Raw genomic sequence first — 25,984 nt, forward strand, 5'->3', positions numbered from 1 at the left:
CGACATGTTTACGCTTCAGGTGTTGTATCATGACCGTAGTGCTCCCGTGCCATGACAAATCACTTTTACAAAGTGTGCATGTAACGCATTTTTTTGTTTTGTGAAGCGTGAAGTACTCCCATCCTTTTGATGACTTGGGTCGAACAGTTTTATCTGCGTCTGTCATGTGTAGATACAAAAGTTACTTTCAAAACGCAGCCTTCGCCTCACTTCTTTCAACTCGCTCTGCTGTGATTTTTCCTCCTAAACTTTATTTAGCTCAGCGAGCATTGACAACGCGCTGCGGGTGACGTCACAGTCTCCGCGACAACGTTAGTGACGCATAAATTGCGCAACACATATCGATAATGAATTTTGTTGCCAACGCTTTTAATCATCGATTTTTGTCTTTTTTATCGATTCGTTGTTGCAGCCCTACATGAAATATCAAAATAAAGAACAAGAAAATAACCCAAAATACCCAAACAAATCCTGACAGGAACACCCATTTGTGTCCAAGCCTGAATTTCCTGGATGATGTCTTGAGATGTTGTTTTAATATTTGCATATAATGTTGTTTTCCTCATGATGTCAACTACAATGTGAAGTGCAAAATACCCCCAAAATATAATTCTGCCACCCCCATACTTCACAGTTGGGATGGTGTTCTCAGGTTTGCAAGCTTCCCCTTTTTTCCTCCAAGGATGAACCACTGTTGTGGAGGTTGACAGCTCTCTTCCTCATATCTTGGATGATTTTTTTTTTATTATTTTCCTTGTCATGTTCTGTTCATTCAACAGAGCATTTAATGATTTTGTTAAAAGTTCTGAACCATTTGCCTGGAAGTCATTCATAAATGAAAAACCCACCTGCAATTTAGCAAACCAAACATCCTTATAGGTTTGTTTCAGTCCCTCACATATATTAATTATTATTACAGGGAATATAGAGTAATTCTATTGTATTTTATTTGTCTCCTGTTCCCTGTATTATTGATAAAGATGAGAATAATGCTCCAGTTATGTATTGGCCATTTCTAAATGGGGAAGATTCTTCAGAAGTGATAGGTAGGCGGTTTAGGGGTCCAGAGAAGATCCAAGGTGAAAAGTGCCAGAGGTGAATATATACAAGGTGAACTCCACAGGTGAGTCTTTACAGGTGCTGGTTCCCACTAGCCAGGAAAGTAGGCAGACAGGCAGGGAACTCACAGAGAGTGTTTCACTGGGGACACAAAAGACCAAGGTTAGGAAAACGTAGGAGAAGTAACTCATAGAGCGACAGGAGCCGTACCACAACTGAAGCTATGTTCCTGCGACGATCTGACTTCAGCAGCTGCCTAATAAAGCCCAGGAGGCAAATTTGAGATTAGCAGCAGCTGCTGCGGTAGGCCAGCCAGGAATCAATCAGGAGGTGTAGAGCTAGAATCCCACACATGCATCTTTTGGTATACTTGTTGTTTGGTGTTCAATGCCATAATCTCTGAGCAGCGGAGCAGCACTCTCTGTGTCTGCCCCCCTCCTCCGGCGCCTCTCACATACACACAGACAGCCAGCAGCAGTACGAAGTTGCAGCTCATTTAGGAGGCAAGAAAATTTTTTTTTTAATAATAATTGTTTCTTGTTTTTTGTATAGTGTTTTTGTGATAATTTAGAGCAAAAATCAAAACTACAAATTTGATCTGTTGCACAGCCCAATTACAATGGTCAAATTTTTCTGACCATCTCAACAGTTATGATGTTCCTGTCCTGTTCCATGAATGTAGGTGTTTTTGTTCATGTCTTGTCACTATTCACCTCCCCAGTAGTTTTTCGGTCACGCCTGCCACGCCCACCTCACCTGCTCCTCCTAATGTTCACAGCTGTAACCAATTAATCATCTCTCCCTCAGCCTTTAAAACCGGTCTCTGTTTCTTCACTCTTCACTGGGTCATTCCTTTCCGTTCCTTTTGTCATGTATGTAGTTTTCCTCGGTCCATGCCTTGCTTTGTCACTCTGGATTTTGTATTTGTTGCCTTTTGCTGCCACGCCAGCTTTTTGTTTTGTTTATATTTTATTTTAATAAATTAGTTTAATTTAACAAAATGAGTCTGTGTTCTGGGTTCGCCTCTGTCTCCCCGCCTCTCTCTCTCTCTCTCGTGCGTACGTGTAAGAAAGAGAGCACAAGAGAGAAAGCAGCAGTAACACAGAATCAAGGGAAATAGGCAGGAACACATACAGAAAGCTAAACAAACATAAAAAAGCAGACGTAACACGTGGAAACAAAAACTGGAGAAAAGCACATATATGTGCACATGTCTGCAGACACATAAATAAACACATTCTTCTAGAAGGAAACACGGCGCAAAGGAAATGTGTGTTTGCTGCAGTCTCTGTAAAAGCCACTCATACAAAGGGTATGTGTATATATGTGTTTGAAATGTCCTTGGTTGCAGCAACCATATTGTTTCTGATTGTGTGAATGTAAAATTGATGATTATCATAAATAGTACAATGGTATACAAATAACTGTAATGAAGGACAGGAAGTGAGATAATATTCACATAAATAAACAATCCATTTGTCAAGCTGTTAAATTGTTATCTGGCTCTGGTTCATGCTCAGTTCTTTGTCTAAAGGGTCAACTTAAAAATGAACCAAGTGCTTTGAACATGAGGTCACTGACAAATAAAACATTCTGCATAATCAATGGGCGTAAATTCCAGTGAGGTTGGGGGGTCTGGACCACTCTGGGATTGTGTGGGCGGTAACATCACCCACACAAAAACTCTAAAAACAAGTCATTAATATTTTAAATCAGAGAAATGGACCACTGATGTTGTTTATGGATATATTCAACTAAAATAAAAACATGAAAATTTACACCAATAATTACTTATAGTTGTACAAACAGATCAGAGGACTAACTTTATGTCAGCTGTGGTCAACAAAGTGTTTCAGGTTTATCTGAGGAAACATCAGGTTTCTAGTGCTTATCATCCTGGGATACATGGGGCCATAGAAAGATTACAACCAAACTTTAAAAACTATATTGCATTCATATTGTCAAGAACATATTTCTGAGTGGGGTAAAGCATGCTTATTTTGCTTTTTGCCATCCATGAAACTGTACAGGAATCATTAGGATTTAGTCCTGTGCCGTTGGTGTTTGGTGACAAAGTTAGAGGTCTTCTGAAACGGCTGTGTAAGCAGCTGGTGGCAAATTTACCTAATAATTTTAAAGTGCTTGACTTTCTATGTTCCTTTTGAGAGCAGCTTCATCATGCCTGTAAAGGAGCCATGGGAAATTCTCAATGTAGGATGAAGCAAGACTTTTAGCACATATTGTGTCCAGTGTTTCCCCTGGGTTTACAGCTTTGTTTTTCCTTTTTAGGGGTGCCAGTGGAAGTAGGGGTTAGGAACACGTATGTACTTACGTACATACTAGGAGTGTAAAGTATGCTTAAGTCACGGTTTGGTTTGTACCTCAGTATGAGTGTCCTGGTTTGGTACAACAAGAAAAAAAAGCCAAATGCTACATTTTTTTTCCTCTAGACAATATTTCTCCCAGAAGCAAAGACAAAACAGAAAACAACACCACTCAAAGGGAGGATAAAAAGGTAGCATGTTATAAACAGCAATGTAGGATTTGTCAGCTGTTAAATTCACTATAAAGTAAGGTCAGTATAATCTTTTTTTTTTTAATCCAATCTGAACAATAACACTCAGGCCATGTGTCAATCAGAAAGTTTGATAAACTCCAGAAAGTTATTTCTTAAGTAAATACTTCTTTAAATAAATAATTGAAACAAAAAGCAAGTGTTTGCTTTAATAATTTGACCAAGACAATACAAAATTTAAAATATCTTCATACAGAATTAAAAACTAAATAATATTTCACAATGTGAAAGTACAAAATAACTAAAATGTGAAACACTGAAACTTCTCAGCTAGCTGAGTTCTAGTGTAAAAAAAATACACTTCATTGCAGGGATATTGAATAAATAGCTTGCCACAGTACTTTTAAAAGTAACAATTACATGGTACATTTGCTTGCCATACAGCACCTGTCTCCTTTCACTGCAGCCGTCCTTGATCACAGTGGAGCTGATTTTAATTAAACAGGCAGGTTTTTGCTTCTGATTAATATTTTAAAAAATATGTTCAAATCATAAATCTGACAGGTTTTAGGGTAATTGCCAGAATCGAGTACCCAGAAAACGGACAGACTACGGAGACTGTGAAATAAGGTAAGTGGATTTATTTACAGTGCATACAGTGGCTGGTCAGGATCTGAAAAAGGTAGCAATAAGTTAGTCCTTTGTCTGGCTTGTCATCGGTGGATTTCAAGATTTGCAGAGAAGTGTGAAGGCTTATGGATTCGTGAGCAGGTAGAGTATCGAAGGAGAGTCCTACGTTTCCCCAGGTGAGTATATTTACAAGGTGCAGAGTTGGACTCAGAGGAGGCAGGCAGGCAGAGGTCATGGGTGGACGTGTTCGGAGTGAGTTCCAGGTAAGTCCCACAGGTTCAGGTTCTCAGCAGCGGATCCCCAGGCAGGTAAGTTCAGGCAGGAGAGTAATAACAGGAACAGGTCCACTACCGAGCACACAGAAGACAACAGGGTGAGCAAAAATCAAAGGATTCAAAAACAGCAGTTTCAGAGCTGAGACTGTTACCAAAAGGCAAACGATGCATCAGTGATGACTGCTCCCGCCAACTGCCTTAAGAAGCCTGGACAGGTGTGATGATGATCTGCTGCAGCTGAGAGTAATTAGAACCCAGAGAGCAACACAGGTAGCAGGTGGCAGATTGCTACAAAATCTAAATTCAAAACAGATTCATATTTTATCAGTTATGGTCAATGCAAATAAAACATAATTTAATCAGATTCAGTAGATTACAAAACTCTAATTAGTAAAAGACAGCAGCAGAGAGGGGAAATGTGGTCAGTTTGCCATCCAGCAGTCTAAGCTTATGGCAGCATAACTATGGGATAGCTCACGAAATCCAACCCTAACTGATGGCTTTATCCAAAAGGAAAGTCTTAATCCCAGTCTTAAAAGTACACAGGGTGTCAGCCTCAGAAGAAACTGGAAGTTGGTTCCACAAGAGAGGAGCCTGAGAACTGAAAGCTCTGCCTCCTGTTCTACTTTTAGAAACTCCTGGAACCACAAGTAAACCTGCAGTCAGAGAGCAAAGTGTTCTGTTAGGAAAATATGGAACAATAAGATCTTTAATATAAGATGGAGCTTTGTTTTATGTTAGAAGTAAGATTTTAAATTCTATTTTAAATTTAAAAGGGCTCAATGTAGAGAAGCTAAAATTTAAGAAATATGCTTGTTTTGTTAGATGAAAAACATTTTACTATTTGGTATTTTGTAATATACTTATTCAGATTCTATTGTGTAATATCTAGATTACAATGATTGTTTATAATTAAATTTGGACCTGAATCTGATTTGGACTTGTCTTTTCTTTTATACAATTGACCAAAATGACTTTTGTTGTGAATAGACTTATTCAAATGAACTGAAATGAACTAAAATAAATTGTTGTTAAGGATTACAATAGGGCTGTTGTAAACGAATATTTTAGTAATCGAGTAATCTATCGATTATTCTTACGATTAATCGAGTAATCGGATAATCTGCAATAACACCAGTTGGTCCAGATCAGTCCAATGTCTCCTTTTTGAGCATCCCTAAATGTTTGTAGTTTAGAAAGTTTACTTGTAACAGTAGTTTGCTCTAACCTGAAGAAAAGTTATACTAAAATATTAAATTATATTAAAATAATAAAGTGGCAGGCTCACAAATATGCTTATAAAAATGTCTATACTCCAGCTTTTAGTTTATGTATTTATCTTCAGTGAGTAATACACATACACGTAAAAGAACTAAGTAAACAACTCATTTAACTCTTTAACATTTTATTGATAATAACAATGCAATAACATTAAACCTCCAGTATTTCCAAGTTTCAAATCAATAGTACAGCAAATCTCTTGCTTTTTTGTTCTAAAGTTCAAACAGAAAAGATAAATAAAGAAAATACTTGATTTAAAAATAAAACAAGTTTAGACAAAATAGTAAATACTGCATTTTATACAATATATTTTAAGTCTAAGGTGCAACAAATTCCTTGCTTTTTTCAGTGCTAACACAAAAGAGTAAAAAAATATTCATTAGCTTTAAATAGAAAAGTTCAGGCAAACCAGAGAATACTGCCTTTTATACATTCAAATTATAAGTTTCAAATCTGAGGTAGAACAGATTTCCTGCTTTCTTAACTGCAAAAACAGAGGAGAAATAAAAAAAGAATTAATAGAAAAGATTACATAAAATAGTAAACACTGGCTTTACAAAAACAACTTGAACCTCAACAAAATCAACTTGGATGTTCTCAAAGATGGAATAAAAAAATATCTTAAATCCAACATATACTAAATGTTATTCTTCAATATGCATTTCTTAAATGCTCCAACACACAGTTGTGCATGTGTTTAACTGTTAAAGAAGCCTTAAAGAAGACTATGGTTGCTGTGAAGGAAAGTGAGCATGTCGACATGTTGTGAACTGAGGCTTGCCCTGCGCTTCGATGCAATGTTCCCTGCTGCGGAAAAAAGCCGTTCTGATGGTGTTGATGTTGCTGGTATACACAGAAAGAACTTTGCAAGTTTTGACAGTGTTGGGTACCGTGCTGCATTTGATTTCCACCATAGAAGTGGGTTCTCCCTCTTGGACAGTGTATGCTCTCCAAAGTACATCAAGACTTCCTTTTGAACAGCTTGGTTCAAATGCTGTTCTTTATCCTCCTCATCACTTGTGCTGGATTCTGAAGAACCCAGTAGATTTTTGAAAAATGTGTTGGCGTTCTGCTGATGCTCTACAGGCTTGTCTTGGGCATCAGTGGAGACCTCATTTTCACCTGAATTTTTCTGTCTCATTGTCTTTTTGACATCAAGGACCATTGTTTGAACCATGCTTTGGATCTTAAAGGCTTCATCTGGGAGCAAGAACTTAAGTTTCTTAAATCTGGGATCTAAAGCAGCAGTAAATAGAACTGTATTTGAGGATTGAGGCTGACACATAAATAGTCCTTCCCATCATGTTGTGATCTGTGCCATCACTTCAGCTTGGTATGACTGAGCTGGTGCAGTCTCAAAAACTTGGGTCTGTATGGACTTCTTGAGGCTTTGCACAAGTTGTGGAAGTGCAGAAAGAGTAACGTAGTCTTGCCCACTCAGAAACACTGTTGCTTCTTCAAATGGCTGAAGAGCCTTGCTTATCTCCTCAATAATATTCCACTGCTCTGGCTTAAGATCAAGGTAGTGTTTTCCTCGTGGTGTCAATGCTGGGTCAGATAGTGCAGCAGTTATCGGCCATCTTTGCTCCAGCAGCCTACACAGCATGTGGAAAGTACTGTTCCAACGAGTGCTTACATCTTGTATGAGCATGTGTGATGCTGTGCCCATTTGCTGTTGCTTATCCTTCAGCTTTGTGCAAGCCATTTCACTTTTTTTAAAATGTTCAACAAGACATCTTGCAGCTGCCATACACTTTGAGATGCTCTGGTTGCTCTTCAGAGCATTCTGTACCACCAAGTTCAGGGTGTGCCCTGCACATCGCACAGATGCCCACTTATGCTTTTCTGCCAAAATCTTCACTGCTGCTACAATATTGGCACCATTGTCGTGGATGACAGCTTTGACTTTCTCAGGTGGAACATCAAACTTTGCAATAACCTCCTCAAGCCACTCTGCAATGTTTGCTGCTGTGTGTCTTTCTTCAAGTGGCATTGTTGTCAGGGTGTGGGACTTCATTTTCCAGTCCTCTCCAAGAAAGTGGCATGTCACTCCAAGATATGCCTCTGTGGCAACACTTGTCCAAATGTCTGCTGTGAGAGCAATGCTGTCTGTCTCTTTTAGGATGTTTTTCAATTTGTCTTTGATTTCTTCATACTTTTTCTCCATCATTTTTACAAAGTAGGTTCTGGAAGGAGGGGTATAATTTGGATTAAAGGTGGAGATCATCTTCTGGAATCCTTCATCTTCCACCACGGACAGCGGTCGCATGTCTGTGATGATCATATTTAAAATGCTGTTTGTGAACTCAGCTGCTTGAACAACCGAACATCCTGGAACCCTTTGAACAAAGCTGTCCAACGTATGACTCTTCGGTTCACTGAAAAGAAGCACAATGTAATGATTATTTGTTTATTCCTTGTTATGAATTAAATATATTTCAAGTGCACTAATTTGGATATTATAACATTTAATATTATTAAGTTGGAATCTGCACTGACAGCTCATCTGCCATGATAGCAGCTTTAGTTTCAGTTTTATTTTATTTATGGATTTAAGGCTGTCATTTATGTGTGAGGTTTGAGGATGCTTTAATTAAAAGCATTATTTTTAACCATCACAGAAAAATCTAAATGCAGTGAAATGTTTTTTATGTATTGGAAAACAGAATGTAATCTATATGTTAGGAAAAAAATAAACTCTTACTCAAAATGTAAAGGTTTGAGTTTGTACAGAGTTCTGCAGCCTTAACTAGTCATGGTAAAATGCAAAAATGTTGCTATTTTTATTAAAACTATGCTATTATTTATTCTTGATTGCTTAGGTATAAACAAATATAGAATTACTACAAAATATTAATCAAAAATTTCTAATTCATACATAACAGTAGCGAGAAGAAAAAAGATTGTAACTTTTCAGGATGGAAAGACACCAATAAATAAATGCTTTTCAGCTTATGCCTGTAATCTGTTGCTGTGTATTTTTATTAACAAACTTACATTAAGTCCTGCATAATTTCTCTCAGTTCCACCCTCACATACAATTTACACTACACCCGGTTAAGTTACTGCTATGTTTAAGCGGTAGATGTAACGTTAGCAAAATAATGTGCCTCAATTTACATCTATAACATGGCAGATTATCACACAACGTAGTTAGCAAAGAGAACATAAACGTTACCTGTTGGCAACCGTGTACGAGTTGGATGCATGTAGCGGGTGTTTTCTCTTCAGATGCTGCAACATTGATGTTGTGCTGTTGTGGTACGCCAATTCTGCTTTGCAGTGGATGCATTGCGCTGTGTTGTCCTTTCTGTTTAGCCTAAAATGTTCCCAAACTTTTGACATTTTTTGTCGCTTTCGGGGTTCTCCTTCTGAGCATTCTCCGGTTCCCTCCATAGCTACAAACTTAGCACATGTGCTCCAGGCGCTAACGGAAGTGGTAGCGTTGTGCAACACAAAAACCCTCCGGCTAGACCCGTGTGCTGCGTATTTAACAGCATTGCTTATTACAATACAATAAATTTAGCGAAGCTTCGAGGCAGATAAATTTCCTCGAGGATTTTTTGTAATCGAGTTACTCGAGTTACTCGATGAATCGTTTCAGCCCTAGATTACAACCTTCTTCACATAAGAAGGCAGCAAACCAAGAGATAGGTCTTTGTTCATTAATAGTCACCTGCAGCTGTCCTTTACATCTATGTTAAGTATGCAACACGACTTCAGTGCACATGCTCAAACCCAACAAAGACTAGAAGTGTTTTTATTGAAGGAAAAAGGAAGCAAAAAAATATAATTTTATGTTAATTGAATCTAATGTTTGAAATACTCCATGGCATGCACATTTTATTCACAATTGTTTTTGTGGTTATTATTTACATAAAATATATAAAGTTTGATTCTCACTATGACTGGTTCAGATTTTTACTGTCCAGCAACAACATCTACTTTTAACAGCTAATGGAAATCATATTCATAGATTATTTTAAAATTTGACAGAACTGAGTTTAGCCTTTTAGTCCAGCCCTCTGCAGAGTTCAGTATGTGATACCCACTCCTGTTGTAATTAAACCTGGCAATGCACAGGTTTGTGTGTTTGGTGTTACAGTCTGAAAGCTACAGTTCTGTCGACCAGTAGCTGCTTTATATATGACAAAAGTTTGAAAATGGACCACTCATTGACAGTGCGTCTTATAATCCAGTGTGCCCTATAGTGCGGATAATACGGTAATAATAATAATAATTCCACAACACTATCATATTCACCAATTGCATTTTTCAGTGTCACTGAAAGTTTCTGTTCAGCAGTAGGTATACTTTGCACCTGTGGGGAAAGAATTGTGACAGCATATGTCGGAGCACTGTTTTAAGTGTAGGTTTTTGTTGTTGATTTCAGGATGCTCCACCACAACCAGACATGGAACACAAGTTGCGCTCAGCCTCCAGTGTTGATGAACTGATGAGTCTAATCTATCCTTCATATTGGGCCGCTCTGAAGTGCAGATCAAAGCTTTCTGCTGCTACTGCCTCTTCATCCTCCAAATTCTCCCAGCAGCACCAGCCTAATCGACTGAGACTGCAGCCTGATCCAGAGGAGCCTACATATGCTGCAGCTTACCTCAATTTGGATGTCCTGAAAAGTATGTCTGAATTTTTTTTTTCATTACAGGGGCATAAAAAAGATTTCAGTTTCAGTTTTTATTTTGTTTGTTTTAATAGAACAAAGTGGCTGGTATGACTGAAAAAGTGTTTACCTTTATTTTTATTAAAGGAATTTTTTTCCCAAAAGACAATTAAATTCAGTTTATTTATATTGCAGCAAATCGTAACAAAAGTAATTTGAAACCAAATTGAAGCCAAATTTGAAACATAATGAATGAAGAGCAAATACAATACATGAAGAATATAGCTGTCAATGTCTTCTTTTTGTGTGAAATTCAATACACAAACGTGTCTAAATTTATTTTGCTGGGTAAATAATGGATGCATTAATGGACGGATGGATGCATGCCCACATTATTTCTGTGTTGGTACATGGTAGTATGCTGTTGACATGTCTTTATTTTTTATTCTGACACTATAACCCAGATCTGACCTTCTTTAGTTAACTGTAGATTAAAATAATCTCAGATTTTTTTTATTAGAATAATACATTTAGTTTGTTTCTGTGAAAATAACAGTGTTCTCCGCAGCTGAAGAAAAAAGGAAACAGAGATGTGTTGCAAACATATTGATTTTCTTTGTGTGCAGGTATAGAGATGGAGTGGAGGAGAACTCAGTGCATGCCCAGAGAAGTGTGTGTTGATGTGGGCAGGGAGTTTGGAGCTCCCACCAACGTTTTCTATAAGCCACCCTGTGTGTCTGTGTACAGATGTGGAGGATGCTGCCACTCAGAGGATAAACAATGCAGGAACATTTCCACTGGTTATCTCAGCAAAACTGTAAGCATTTCCATTTGCTTATTTCATGAAGTTTCTCCCTAAAGTCAAAGATTATTCTTTAATAGTTCTAAAAAGTAAACAAAAATCATGAAATATACAACTTGAATGTGGTTCTCAACCTAGAGGATGATGAGCACACAATCTGATGCAGAACCTTGACCTGCTTCTCCCTTACAGCTGTTTATGTTCCACTGGTTCTTCCTTTAATAGAAATTAGGTGAAGATAGAATTATATATTTGATAACAAAATGCTTCTTCTGGTGTTTGAATCTGGGCAATAATGAAGTCAAACACAAACTCTCGACTCCTTGTCTCCTGTGTTTTATAAATTTGTTTCAATTTTATCATTTCACATTTTTACATACTTTTTAACAGTTTATTTTTCACATGCTCTCAGGTTTTTCCTCAGATAACGCTCCTGCACACTGACTCGGGCAAAAGAACAACCAAAACGTGTCATTTACAAGTCCAATTTTGAAAAAGTTGGGACAGTGTGTAAAAGTAAATTATAACAGAATGCAATGGTTTGCAGATCTCATCAACCTACATTTTTTCACAATGGAACATTGTAAGTATATGAAATGTTGAAACTAGAAAACTGCACCATTTTTTGTGGGTAAAAAAGGTAATTTTGAGTTTATTGGTAGCAACACAATTTTTAAAAAGTGGAGATACAGAGCAATTATTGACAGGTCTGAGTTAAACAAACCAAGAACGCAGACTCATCTTCCTATTAAAAACAAAACTGATTTAATAAACAAGTAAAAAATAAAAGGCTGACGTGGCAGCAAAAAAACAACAAGGAACTTAATACTGACACTGAGGATCAGAAGGAGACAAAAGGAACTGTCGGGATTTGGGTTTTTGTTCTCAGTTTGTTGTCTTTGTGTTTCAGTTGGAGTTTATTGTTTATTTTAATCAGTTTTCCTTTAGTTCCAAAGTATGAGTCTGTCTGGGTTCGCCTCCGTCGCAGCGTCTTCTGGTCTCTGGTGGCAGCAACACTTTCCGTGTCTCCTGAGGCTGCTGCACCCCCTGAACTCCCAGTCTCCCGGCGACGGGGACGCTGTTGGAGGAAAGTCAGAGGCAACTGCGAGGTTCTTCCATCGCCCATGTTGATGGCGGAGGAGGAGAGGTTGTCTCCGTTCTGGGGAACTCGCCTGGCACTCAAACCACCAACTTCGAGTAGGAATGGCCCCAGATGGATCCCTCAGTCTCCAGCGTCTCCACCGCCACCGACGTACTCTCAGTACGCGGGAAAGAACGTCTGCCGGCAGAACCACCCGCATCTCCCGTGCTGCTCCCTGTTCCGCCGCCGGCGAAGACTTCAGGTCCGCCCCCGAAAAAGTGGATTGGCCGGACGCTACCTCAGCCTCTCCAGTAGATTGGCCGGACGCCACCTCAGCCTCTCCGGTTGATCGGCCGGACGCCCCCTTAGCCTCTCCGGTGGATCGGCTGGACGCCACCATGCCCCCTGGTTCTTCACCTGGTTCTGGACTTTACAGCATTCTTCATCCACACAAAGAATTCAGAGTTTTCACCCACCGAGCTCATGGACATCTCCTCCCAAATCAATAGACTGCTTTCATTAACTGCCACAAACACCAACCCCAAACACAACCTAGCCACCTGTCTTCTCATTGTAAAGATCCTCCTGTTCCACCCAGGTCTCCTTAATCTGCCACATTACTTCAGCATTGTCTCTGTTATAACCCAATTAAAAGGACAATTAACCAATACACCCAATTCCCTCGAGTCACCCCAGCCAGCCCGAACCGTTCCCCAAATCAGTCTCGTCTCCAGAGCCGCCTGCAGCGCCTTCAGCCTCATCTCCAGAGCCGCTCTCAGTCCGGCACTCTGCCAAATCGAATGGTACTTCTCCTCCTGTTGTCTCAGTGGGGGTCGGAGGCAGACGCCGCCGCCTCAGCTTCCCCGGCGGGTCAGCCCAACACCACGGCCTCAGCTTCCCCGGCGGGTCAGCCCAACGCTGCCGCCTCAGCTTCCCCTCCTGGGTTGGCCAAGGGTCCGGGTGGATGCCTCGCTCCGCATCGTCGAGGGTCCGGGTGGACGCCTCACTCCACTCCGCATCACAGAGGGTCCAGGTGGACGCCTCGCTCCAGTCAACTCCGACGAGGGTCCGGGAGGATGCCTCACTCCAGCCTGATCCACTCTCACCTGTCGCCACGTGGATGGTGCCCGGGCCACCCTTCGGAACTCTTACTCCGCCAAGGACGTTGCCCTGGCCGCCCGCCTGAACTCTTGTTGCTCTCATATCCGCTGTCAGCGGCACGCAGATTAAATTGCGTTTATCAGAGGAGCGTTTGTGATGAAGAAAGCTCCGATGATGACTTTAGTTATTTGTAGTTCAAAAGTGGAGAAAGGTGGTTGATTAACCAGTCTACAGGGAAAACTGTCTTTAAACACGGCCGCTAGACCACCGCCTCACCGCCCTTCTCGGGGTGTTGAAAGCACCAAACAGTTACCTGGACAAAGTTCCCGTAGATGAACATAATCCTGGCCTTGCTGCCATGTTTCAGTTAGAAACATGAAATGGAGCGATTCCTTCGTAAACAGTTCATTCAGAGCAAATGACTTGTTACTGATGGAGCGCACGTTGAGAAGGGCCATACGCCGAGATGAGAGATTAGCGGCTCTCATATCCACTGTCAGCGGCACGCAGATTAAATTGCGTTTATCAGAGGAGCGTTTGTGACGAAGAAAGCTCCGATGATGAGCATGTAGACCTCCATCCATGCAAGGCGAGTCAAATGCCAATGATAAACAATTGGAGGTCCCCACAAGTTCAGCTCCGGGTAACGAGACAGATTCCCTGCTGGATGACACAATCCGAAGACAGCGAAATGGTCCCAACTTTTCAGCCAAAAGTCTGCGTAAACGTCTCAAACGAACCTGGACTCCGGCTCTAGATCCTCTTTTACGTTTCCTGCTTCTTTGCACTTTGAGTCGCCTCGTGCTGAAAAGTGCTATATAAATAAATGTACCTACCTACCTACCTACCTTCTGGAGCATTGCAGCAAACACTCAGGTGAGCAGCAAACAAACGGAGGTGGACAACTCCCTCTGGAACTGCTCCAGCTGTCACAACAAACCACTAGCGATTCTTTGATCGCCAGCAGCTCATCCCGGTCATAAACACGCGTAGCAAACGTGACAAAGTTATTGGTAAAAACTAAATAAACTAAAAATAATAAAAACAGCAAACGGATAAAAAGAGTAGCATCGGCGAAGCCATACAAAGGTGCCATCTTGCCACACTAATTCATAATGTCTGAATAAGATTTTATATTCAGACATTGCGAGTAAAATAAAGGCTTTCTGCAGGTGTTCATCTTGTATCCGACTCTCACCGAGCAGGACAACTGGAACGAGGTAAAAGTGGGAAATTATGTCACTCCGACTTCCCAGTTATGAATTCCGATGTAAATGGAACCATTAGACCTTCAGAAGCCTCAAAATTAGTCCATCTGTGGACAATCAAAGTGTTCGATGAGTGTCCAAAGATAAAAAGTCAGTAAAATCAGTGAGAAGCACACTTGGAGGGCCAGGAGGGCGGTAAATAACACACAATAAAACACATTAATGAAACCCACCTTAAACAACAGTGACTTGAAAGATAAAGAACTTTCAGTGATGACAGATCTGAATAAGTATTTGTCGCAATGGACAGCAGCAAGTCCTCCACCCCGGGGAGCTTGGTGTGGCGTACTAATAACAGAACAGCCATCAGGTTGGAGTTAATTTAGCTCGGTACACTCCTGCTCTCTTTGATATGTTTCAGTGATAAGCATAAGGAAATACTCAGAAATACACAGAAACACAGGTGTATGTAATCTGATACTTTTCACCTTTGTCAGTCTCATTTTGACACACACATGCACACACACACACATAATGTCTTTAATTATTTAGGGCACAACAACATAAATCTTCTTAGTTGAGAAGTTTCAAACTCAAAACTGTATACTTAAAATGACTAAAACTTTGTAGCATTTTTAATATAACTTAGTGATTTGGTTTATGCAGTAAATACAGAATCTGATGCAGCTTCTAATACAGCAGCAGAATTTTCCCTTGGCTTATACTAGACTGGTGAGTGTTAGAGGGTTAAACACCAGCTGGACTTGTATAAATACATCTGCAGTTTTCTCATTAAACTTTCTAATAAGTGGCCTTAGTACTCAGGCCTGATTAGTGCCAGGCCAGTTCCTCTGGAAAGAGCCAGGAAATCAGATTTGTTCAGAAGGGTGAAGCTGACTGAAAAGCCTCACCCACTAGTTCACAATACCACAATCAAAGGAAGCTGAAGGGAGATCAGGAAAAATATGATGGATATGCAGTAACGTCACAAGTTTGAACAGACCTACCCAAAAGGCTTTTCTTCATGGAAAAATACTGAATACATCCAAACTATGTAACACATAGATATACCCAGTGAACAAAAACACATTCAAGATCACAGATTTCTCAAAGTAAAAAATGTTTGCATTGAATAAATTCTCACCAAGATTAGGAAAATCAATTTCCATCACTTTGTGGTCCTGCTTATCCAAGTGTTAATGTCAGTTTATCTGCAGTACATAACACCATGGGAGGGGTACAATGAGGACACTGTTCATTATGCTCTGATTATTTAAAAATAAGATTAATTGATGACCAAATAAAGGGCATTGAGGAAACAATGTAAAGCGTTTTGATAAGTTGTGATAGGACATTTAAAGGCTGCTTGAAAACTTTCCAGTGCTGTTTTAGAAAGACATCTAATTTGTTCTACATGTGAATATTGATTTTAGAAAAATAAAGGAAATGTATACATACATTAACACTCACACTTTATATTTTAGCCAATTAAATTTATTCTGCATTTATTCAACTAAAACTAAAACAAGTACAGAGAAAAGCAGAAAAGAGGTAAACAAGGCTGCCTGCTAACTAGGCTAAAAGCTAGCACCAACAGAAAACAGATCTCATCTTTATTTCTGGACAATGTTTGCTCCCCGGACAACAAGCTGGACTTACTGCAAATGAGGCTGGGGATTTCCCGTAAAATGAGGTACTGTGCTGTACTTTTCCCGACAGAAACTTGGCAAAACGACAACATGCAGGAGTCAGCTTTTTAGATTGACAACTAACTGCTCTTCCATGCTCTTTCGGTTGTTTGTGGACTTCATTTTGGCTTTCAGCACCATTATACCACAGACCCTGGTCGGCAAACTGTCAAAATTTGTGCTGAAGTCCTCCCTTTGCATGTGGGTCCTCGACTTCCTGACAGACATGCTGCAGTTGGTGAGAATCCACAATGTTTCTTTCTCCCCCATCATCCTCAGCATTTGGTTCCCTCAGGGCTGTGTGCTGAGCCCCCTCTTGTTCACCCTTGTCACATATGACTGCTCAGCAAAACACCCAGGCTGTTATTTTGTGAAGTTTGCAGATGACACAGCTGTGGTCGGATGAATCATCAACAACAATGAGTCTGGCTATAGGCAGTAGGTTGAACATATACCCCTTTTCCACCGGCTCTAAAGGTCCCGGCTCCACTCTACTCGACTTGCTTTGTGCATGTTTCCACCAGCATTTTTTCGAGGTTGGCACTGCTGTTTTGGTCCCTGCTTTGGAGTAGGGCCAGCCGGGCCGGCCCTGCTTTCGTGGGTGATGCGAGCTTAGCTCCTGTTCACTCATTGGTCTTGGGTGTGACCAGATGCAAGCATAAAGAGCGAACGGTAGGAATATAAACAACAGCGTTAGCTTACCCTGCAACGTTTCTGCCGTCTGTCCCCCAGCTGAAGGCGCTGTAAAGCCTGAAATCTCCGGTGGATAACAGCTGTCCTACTCCGCGCAACAATCGCGGCATCCAGAGCATTTCTTCCACTGCGCCTCTCTTCCTGAAGTCTCAGGAGAATCCCCATAAGTTTAAAAAACAGCAACAACACAGTGCCAACGTTGTCCATAGCTCTTCCGTTGTTTCCACAAACAGTGCCAAGTTTCGGTAGCGCAACCAAACGTTTCCTAATTTATTTAAGGTGTAGTTGTGAAAGCAGCTTTTGGGACAGAACTGAGACTAAAACTAATTTCTCATAGGTCACAATAATCTATATTGTATTGTACCTTACTGTATGACTTTTACAGGAGAGTCTATCAAAATTTCTTTATAATGATGTCTCTGATATGATCATACAGAAAATGTGCTTGTTTGTCTATTACCAAATATTTTTGAACTACTGGATGGATTTTGATGAAACTCAGAGAGTAATCATTGGATGTATATCTACAACTGATTAAAGCTGCAGCAGGGAATTCTGAGAAAACTGTGGACAGCTTGAAAATTTGAACAAGCCCGCCTTACAGGCCCCTCCCCCTTGCTCTCTGCTGCTACAGCCCTCCCTCCAGAGCTCCTCCCCCAGAGCAGAGCCTGCCATGAACATACAGGCTTGTAAGCAGGGCCATACATGACATATGAGTCTTCTTCTGTTTACCTGGCTTTGTTTTTTGAGCAGGTGCCACTCGAGAAATTGGCAGTTTTCCTGTAAAGTTAGGTTGTTTCTTCACCATTAGAACAGCTGCAGTACACCAGCAATCTTGAGCTTGAACGACAGTACACACTGTGCCGGGGAAGGGTGTGAGCAGCACACTGCTAAGACACTCTTCATGCTCTGATTGGTTGTTTCTGACCGGGAGCTGTGTATTTCTGCAAATAGCAGTAGGACCACTGGCAGGAACCAAAGGCGCTTGATTTTTTCAAAGATTATCTGCCTCATATTTTACTGTCAGGACATAATGGCAGTTTGAACAAATATGCAGGAAATACATTTTTGTAAAAGTTACCTACTGCAGCTTTAACTTCAATTACTCTTAATCAAGACTCCTAAAGACACGAGTAGCTCAGCTGACTGAGTTCCTCGGGGGTCTCTTCAATTGGAGAACAAAACTAGGCAAGGTTCTGGTGCAGTGGAAAACATTGTGTCTCAACCTGATGCCAATAGTAGGCTGACCAGTTGAGATGAATAATGTCTGGCCAGTGGCCCTAAAATCACATATTATGAGGACCCTGAAGTGGTCTTTTCTCTCCTGAGAACAGAGTTTACGTGTGCACTGGATCCTCCCTCCTGTTTACCTATCGGACACACCTATCGATGTGGTCCACCCAGGATCTACACATACTTGGAGGATCTGTGAGAATCATATTTTTTAATTACTCAAGGGCACTTAAAACAATCCAGCCCTTCATACTGAGGGACAATATAATGGAATAGGATTGGATACCTTCATAACAACTGAATACCTGACAGAACAACCTTGGGTAGCTGTTTAGCACCATTCACACTTTAAACAGAAGATGTAAAATACAACTGGAAATCCTGCCACATGCAGAAATACTCTAATGATACAGCTGGTAAAAAAAATGTCAGCTCAGTGTCTGTCAGGAGGCTGGACTCACAACTGTTGGGGAGAGGGACACATTGGATAAACTATACTGAACAACAGAAGCCACCATCCTCATAGCCTCCTGGTTCTGCAGAAAAGTAGCTGCAGCAAATGGCTCCTCTCCCCGACCTGCAGAAATGAAAGGTTCAGGAGCTCCTTCATTCCCATTGCTATTAGACTTTTAAATGCCTTCTGACCCTCTACCCCAGTCATAACTGTATTTTTGTTGTGTTTTAGTTATTCTGCTGTGTTGTGTCAAGCACTATATTGTGCAATGTTCATTTTCAATCAGGAATCAAGGAAACTTTATTATCATTTACATCACATGGGTGCATGAGGTGGGACAATACTATGTACTCAAGTCCCAGTGCTAAGCAGCAACAAACAAGCTAGAACAGACTGAGCAGGTGTGAATAATAAGAATAAGAATAATAAGTAGCAGCAGCACAGCTACAGAGCTCCACCAGAGTTAAGAAGCCAAACAGCGTCAAGGTAGAAGCTGTTCCTTAGGGTGGTTGTCCTGCTCTTGGTTCTCCGCAGCTTTCTGCCTGAAGGGATGGGAGCAAAGAGCATGTGCATGGGTGAGTAAGGTCTTTCATGATGCAGGAGGCATCCAGAGGTGTAAACATCTGTGGTAGTGGGTAGGCTGCCTCCTACAGTCAACTGTGCGGCCTTCAACATCCTCTGCAGAGTCTTCTTCTCAGCTACAGAGCAGCTGCCACGCCACACACCTGTAAAAGTGGCTCAGGGCTGAGCTCCCAAGATCTGCACACCTCAGCTATCTGAGGAAGTAGACAAAGAAATGTCATGGATTGGTGAAGTCAAAGGACAACATTGGCAGCTGAGAAGCTTGAAAGGCTTTAATGGCAAAAAGCACTGGTGAAAAATCCAGAAAAACAAGGAACTCTCAGGAGAACAACCCAGGGAACCAAACTGAGAAAGCGACAACCATGACTGAGGGAAAGGTGCTTAAATAATCAGGGAGTTATTAGCGGAATCTAACTCAGGTGTGGAAAGGGGAGCAGTGCAGCAGGAGCCAGGGAGAACCAAAAAATCATGGGGCCGACCGCGCCCAAAACAGACACCAAAAGTCCAAACTATGACAAGAAAAACACAGTAGAGGGAGTAAAGACATTAGCAGAGTGAGGAAATGTGATCCTCCAGCAGTATAAGTATAAAGCAGCATAACTAATGGATAGCTCTGGAAACCCAAGCCAACCCTAACTATGGGACTGATCAAAAAGGAAAGTCTTAACCCTAGTAGACAGGGTGTCAGCCTCATGAACAGAAACTGGAAGTTGGTTCCACAAGAGAGGAGCCTGATAACTGAAAGCTCTGCCTCCCATTTTACTTTTGGAAACTCCAGGAACCACAAGTAAACCTGCAGTCTGAGAGCAAAGTGTTCTGTTAGGAAAACATGGAACAATAAGATCTTTAATATAAGATGGAGATTGGTTAATGAGAGCATTGTATGTTAGGACTAAGATTTTAAATTCTATTCTGAATTTGACAGAGAGCCAATGGAGAGAATCTGAACATGGAGAAACATGATCTCTCCTTCTGAATCTCATTGGAATTCTGGCAGCAGCATTTTGGATCAACTGAAGACTTTTCAAAGAGTTTTTTGGACACCCAGAAAATAAAGAATTACAATAATCCAGCATAGACGTGATAAATGCATGGACCAGTTTTTCTGCATCATTTTAAGACAAGATGTTTCTAATTTTAGTGATATTACGCAGGTGAAAGAAAGCGGTCCTGGAAACATTTTTAATGTCGGGGTCAAAATACATATCCTGATCAAAAATAGCTCCAAGGTTCTTTACATTAGAACTGGAGGCCAAATTAATGCCAACCAGATGAAATGAAAAGGCTGCAAAGTTTGTTCCTAAGATGCTCAGGTCCAAAAAACAGCACCTTTGTGTTGTCTGAGTTTAAAAGCAGAAAAGAGTCATCCCGATTTTTAAGTCTTTGAAACATGTTTTTAATCTAAGTAACTGATTGGATTTATCAGGTTTTATAGATAAATATAAGTGAGTATTCTCAGCATAACAATATAAATGTATCCCATGCTGTCTAATAACTTTGCCTAATGGAAGTTTATATAAAGTAAAGAGTATTGATACAAGCACTGAACTCTGAGGAACTCCATGACAAACTTTGGTGTACGAAGATTCATTATTAACAACAAACTGGGATCTGTTAAATAAATATGAGTTAAAGCATTTTAGAGAGCTGTCCCTGTAATTCCAATATCATGTTAATGCCTCTGTAATAGAATATTGTGATCAGTTGTATCAAATGTAGCACTGAGATCTAACAGGTCAAGTAAGGACACAAGTCCACTGTCTGAGGACAAGTAAGGACACAAGTCCACTGCCTGAGGCCAGGAGAATATCATTAGTAACTTTCAACAGTGCTGTTTGTGGGCTATGATGAGCTCTAAATCCTGACTGAAACTGCTCAAACAGATTATTTCTGTCTAGATGTTCACATAATTGATTTGCAACTATTTTCTAAAGAGTTTTTTTTAGATGAATTGCATATAGGTCTTAATTGCAGCAACCTTAAAGCTCTGTGGTACATAACTATTCATTACAGACAGATTGAGTAGATTCAAAGGGTGGAATATTAATTAGGGTGTCACTTCGACTGGCAGAGGCTCAATGTTTAAAAGGAGGCATCACAACAAAATGAAGCAGAGGTGGATTTATTTGAGAACTGCAGGTCACATTTGCGCCAACACCAGTGACAGCAAGTAGCTGGCTTTTATACCCTGAGGAATTTCACCGGACAGACCAAGAAAAGGGGTAATCAAAACACAAGAAATAAACAGTATTTACACAAACCTAGCACCAAAACCATAAATGGTACCAATAAATATTTACATACATACAAATCATTCCAACTAAATAAATCTAAGCTCAGTCAGAGAATAAATCTTACTTAACATAACTTCTCAGAACATTACCCCTCCTAATTTACATAATATGCTCCAGGACCTTTTAAGCACCTGGAACATTCATCTCCATTTGCTGCTCCACTCTGCTGAGGAGACACACCAGGAAAAGTAAGTACTCATTTCAAACAAGATAATCGCTCAACTCCTAAATTAAACCAACAGAAATCCTAGGAAACAAATTAACATTTTACCCACATTCTCCCTGTACAGGAAGGATGACCAGTCCCCCTGCCTGCAAGAATGTTCAACTACACATCAAGCACAGCTGAAATAAAGAACTAAGACAACAAACATTTGGTCTGCCAATCAGTTAAACATAACATAATATCAATAATAACATTTCATAAGTGATGGAACCTCTGGTCTCCGTCACATGTCTTTGAACAGTCTGGTTGGGATGGGATCTAACGGACATGTTGATGGTTTGAATGAAGCTATTATTTTTAACAATTTGGAAAGCTCGACAAGACAAAAACAGTCCAAACACAAATCAGGTTCTAGTGACACTTCTAAAGCTGCATCATCTGACAGGGAATCATGGCAACTGCAGGACGGATGGTGTGAATTCTCTCTATAATTGAAATTTTTTTAATTGTAATGAATCTCATGAAGTCATCACTACTTAGAGTTATGGGGATACATGGCTTAATAGAGATAGAACTCTTCATTAGTTTAACTGCAGAACTGAACAGAATCCTGCGGTTCTTCTTATTTACTGATTTTTGCTTCGTTTTTATGTGAAAAAAAAGAAAAAAAATCATCCAAGGTGAATGTTTTGTTTAGAGTTGTGTTTATGAGTTTAGAAAAGGATTACAACAAAAAACAAAAGAGAACTAAAAATGTTCAAAATCCATTGTTCTCTGAAAGTTGTTTGATCCAAGGTGGTTATGACACAGTGATGTCATCAGTAACATAATTGTATGCAAATTAGGTCAGCTTTCAGCCAAATACAGTATTTCTGTCATTTGAATTATCCTTCCATCTCGCATTATTTTCATGCTACAGCCTTTTGAAGTTTTCTTGTTAAAACATGAGTTTCTTAGAATAACACCAGCACCAAAAGGGTTAACATACACCTGTATGTTTCAGAGCAGCAATCAGAGAAAGCTCCTACTTTTATATAGGTGATCACATTGATGTGGTCAATTAATAAAGTGCATTTGATCAGCAGCACTTGGCTGCTAATGAAACTCCTTATGGGGCCTCTTCTGTGCAACATCTTCCTCTAGCTCAAATCTTAGAAAAGAAGATGAAGTAATGTATGATACACAGCTCTACATCATTTTTAAAATTGAATTTAAAAAACTTGTTGGTTTACAAAGCACTAAACGGCTTGGTTCTAAAATACATCTGTGATCTTCTGCTGCACCATGAACCTCGGAGACCCCTGAGGTCACCTGGATTAAATCTGCTCTCTGTCCCCAGAGGCAGAACCAAACATGCAGAAGCTGCATTCAGCTTTTATGCACCAAATATGTCAAACTTCCAGAAAAGTGCCAGACCGCTCCGACTGTGAGTTCCTTTAAAACAAATTTGAAAACTGTCCTGTTCACTGCTGCCTTTGAATAAAGCAAATAATTATTTTATGCTGTTTCTGTATTCTTTTATCTTTAATTCCAGCTTTTAATCAGAGCTTGCTTTTCTTTTTTATTTTATAAAATGTTTTCTTTGAGTGTGTAATTTTACATTTTTATCTTTCTGTATGTTTTTATTATTCTTTTGCACTTTGTCAAAATGTGTAAAGCACTTCGAGTTGTCCTGTTGCTAAAATGTGATATACAAATAAACCTGCCTTGCCTTAAATCCTATGAAAGCAGCAAGAGTGGACTTGGTTTTTACTCATTATTACTTTTTACTGTAAATGTATTCAGAGGGGAAAGCTTTGTGCCGAATGTGAAAGTAAAAATGTTATGCATTTAGCACCTTATTCCCTGTGATTTGTTATTCTCTCTGCAGCTGTTTGAGATCACTGTGCCGATCACACAAGGCACCAAACCAGTGACCATCAGTGTGGCCAACCACACCCAGTGCAGCTGTCTGTCCAAACTTGACATCTACAAACAAGTTCACAGCATCATCAGAAGAGCCCTGCCTGAGTAAGCATCACTGTGGCATACATAAAGTGTTTCCATCACTTGAGAGAAAGTTACCTAAAGCCGATCTTTTTGTTGGAGACTATCCTAACCATCATAATTAATATTCATCTGACCCGCAAACTCACCTTAATCTCTTTAACTATATTTATAAACCAATTTGTTCTTTTATTTGATTTGGACTCTTGACTGCCTTCATATTTGATCTTTGCTTCTTGTTGTGAGCCCAGTCTCAGATCTGCTCAGTTCATTTATAATATTAACAGCCCTTTCCTTTTTCATTAGAGGTGTTGATTCTGGCAACAAATACCTCAGAACACATGCTGTTTAAATCTTTTGTTTCTGTTATGGCTTCCTGTCAAATTTGTGCACACAGGGTGGGTTGAGGGTATTAAGGGAAATACGTTTTACATTAACTCTTGATTAACGTCACACTTCCATTATCTTTCTGTGGGCCTAGCTACAGCAGACATGCTGTGATTTATGACTTGTTCTGAATCAGGAACCAGAGGAAGTGGTGTGTAATGGATTTCTTGGCTCGTGTTCTCCGAAAACAGCAATTACAGTTTTTATTTGCCAGTATGAAAGCAGTTTGGACACAAAACTCACACTAACAAACAGGATTTAAAATTTACAGCTCAGTTTTTTGGGGTTGAGTTGAGTTAAACTGTTCTGACTGGTACTGAGTAGCATCTTTTTGAAGGCTATCTAAACGGAGAACTAAAAGTTTGTTTCTGGTGACTGTTAAAGTTGGCTGACAATTATTGTGGAAAATTTACTTGTGTGCTGAAAGCAATGCTTAGATCCCTTTAATCAGCCTTCTCTACTGACCGAAATCAGCCAGCAATTTCACGTCATTTATTCTGCTATCCCTGAGAGATCTGACTCCACTTCCACCTTCTAAAACCATCTAAACAGTCAGCACGCACAAAGTAACAATACCTGCAAGTTTACCAGATGAGTAGTTTTCTAATTAAAAGACCAGCAGAAGTAGAGTGAGGTAGGAAGACTGCAAATTGTTGCATGAGTAGCCGGTAGGACATTTGGAGACCCCAGGGAGACGCAGGCTGCTTTTAAGACACATGCATGTCCAGGGAAATCTGAGCCTTGTCTGTCTCTCCTCTCTGGGGCTCTGAAATGACTAACCCAGGAAGGAAACTACCTAAAACCCCATGTTAGCTCAGCTTGAGTGTTTCTCTTTGAAGCAGTAAGAGAACCAATAGAGTAAAATTAAAAGGAAACTTACAAAGGTTGCAAAAGGAAACCCAGGAGTCTTGATCAAAGGTTAATGCAGGCAAAATAAAACATAAAAAAGAATGAAGGTTAAAAGTTACATATTATTAAATTAAAATACAGAAACCAAACTGTGTCTACTAATAATGTAAGTGCCATAATAGAGTAATAATTAGAGGCATTTGCTCTTGTGATTTATATAACCTACTGCCATGATAAGCAAAGGGGGAAAAAAAGAACAAAACAAACAAAAAAAAATCAAAGAGGTACAATGTTTTTCCTTTCCTCTTCATTCTCTTCACTCTCCAGAGCCTGTCTCCATCTCCATTATTAGACCCTCATTGGCTAGTTCTGTTGCATCCTGGGATTTACAGTCTCCTCTCATGTAGGAAAGGCCTCACTGGATAATAGAGGGTGGCTGATCATAGATCTTGCATGCACTTGGTGATCCATGAAAGTTTGAAAAATTTTACACATTCAAGGTGTGTTAGGAGAGTTGAATCCAGAGTTCATACTGTATTTCCATATGCAGTCTCAGCAGGTTGGCTTGATGAATCCAACAGGGGAAAGTTTACTTCTGTTAACATTTTTTTAAAGAGTGGATTATATAAAACCTGTGACATGTCATTTGTTGACAATGAACTTTAACAAAAACTCATTTAGGCTAGCAGCAAAAAAATAATACATTAAACCGTCAATGGAAATGAGAGGAGGTCCAAGAAACTGAACCAAGGTCTCCCGATACTCCCCTATACTGATGCAGAAGCTCTGGAGTTTGGATTTACTGGAAGGTATTTATGCTTATAGTGATGGACCGTACCACTGTTAGAATGATGAGGTGGTGGACATAATTTTTGAAAGGCAGAAATGTATTGTTTTGCCCAAAGAAATGGTGGATTTGCTTTATGTTTGTTATATTGCTAAAAGTTTAGGGAGGGGTAGGGATGGGGGGCAATTTCTGTTTTTCCAAAATTCTTAAACTGCGTCTATCTTGCTTCAATTCAGTGATCATCAAATACTGTAGTAAATTAGTGAAACCAGTGCTAAACAAGGCACCAGCC

General features: G+C 39.9%; 1 protein-coding gene across 1 annotated transcript in view; it reads left to right on the forward strand.

The window, feature by feature from the left end:
• vegfc (vascular endothelial growth factor c) overlaps positions 1-25,984 on the forward strand; it is a 74,793-nt gene that overhangs the window by 31,446 nt on the left and 17,363 nt on the right. Inside the window, exons 2-4 of the mRNA XM_017439558.3 lie at positions 10,154-10,397; positions 11,008-11,198; positions 23,554-23,693. Of these exons, the coding sequence (XP_017295047.1) occupies positions 10,154-10,397; positions 11,008-11,198; positions 23,554-23,693 (575 nt within the window). The remainder of the gene's footprint in view (positions 1-10,153; positions 10,398-11,007; positions 11,199-23,553; positions 23,694-25,984) is intronic.

The sequence above is a fragment of the Kryptolebias marmoratus genome, linkage group LG6 (genome assembly GCF_001649575.2).
Source record: "Kryptolebias marmoratus isolate JLee-2015 linkage group LG6, ASM164957v2, whole genome shotgun sequence".
In the NCBI taxonomy this organism is placed as follows: Eukaryota; Metazoa; Chordata; class Actinopteri; order Cyprinodontiformes; family Rivulidae; genus Kryptolebias; species Kryptolebias marmoratus.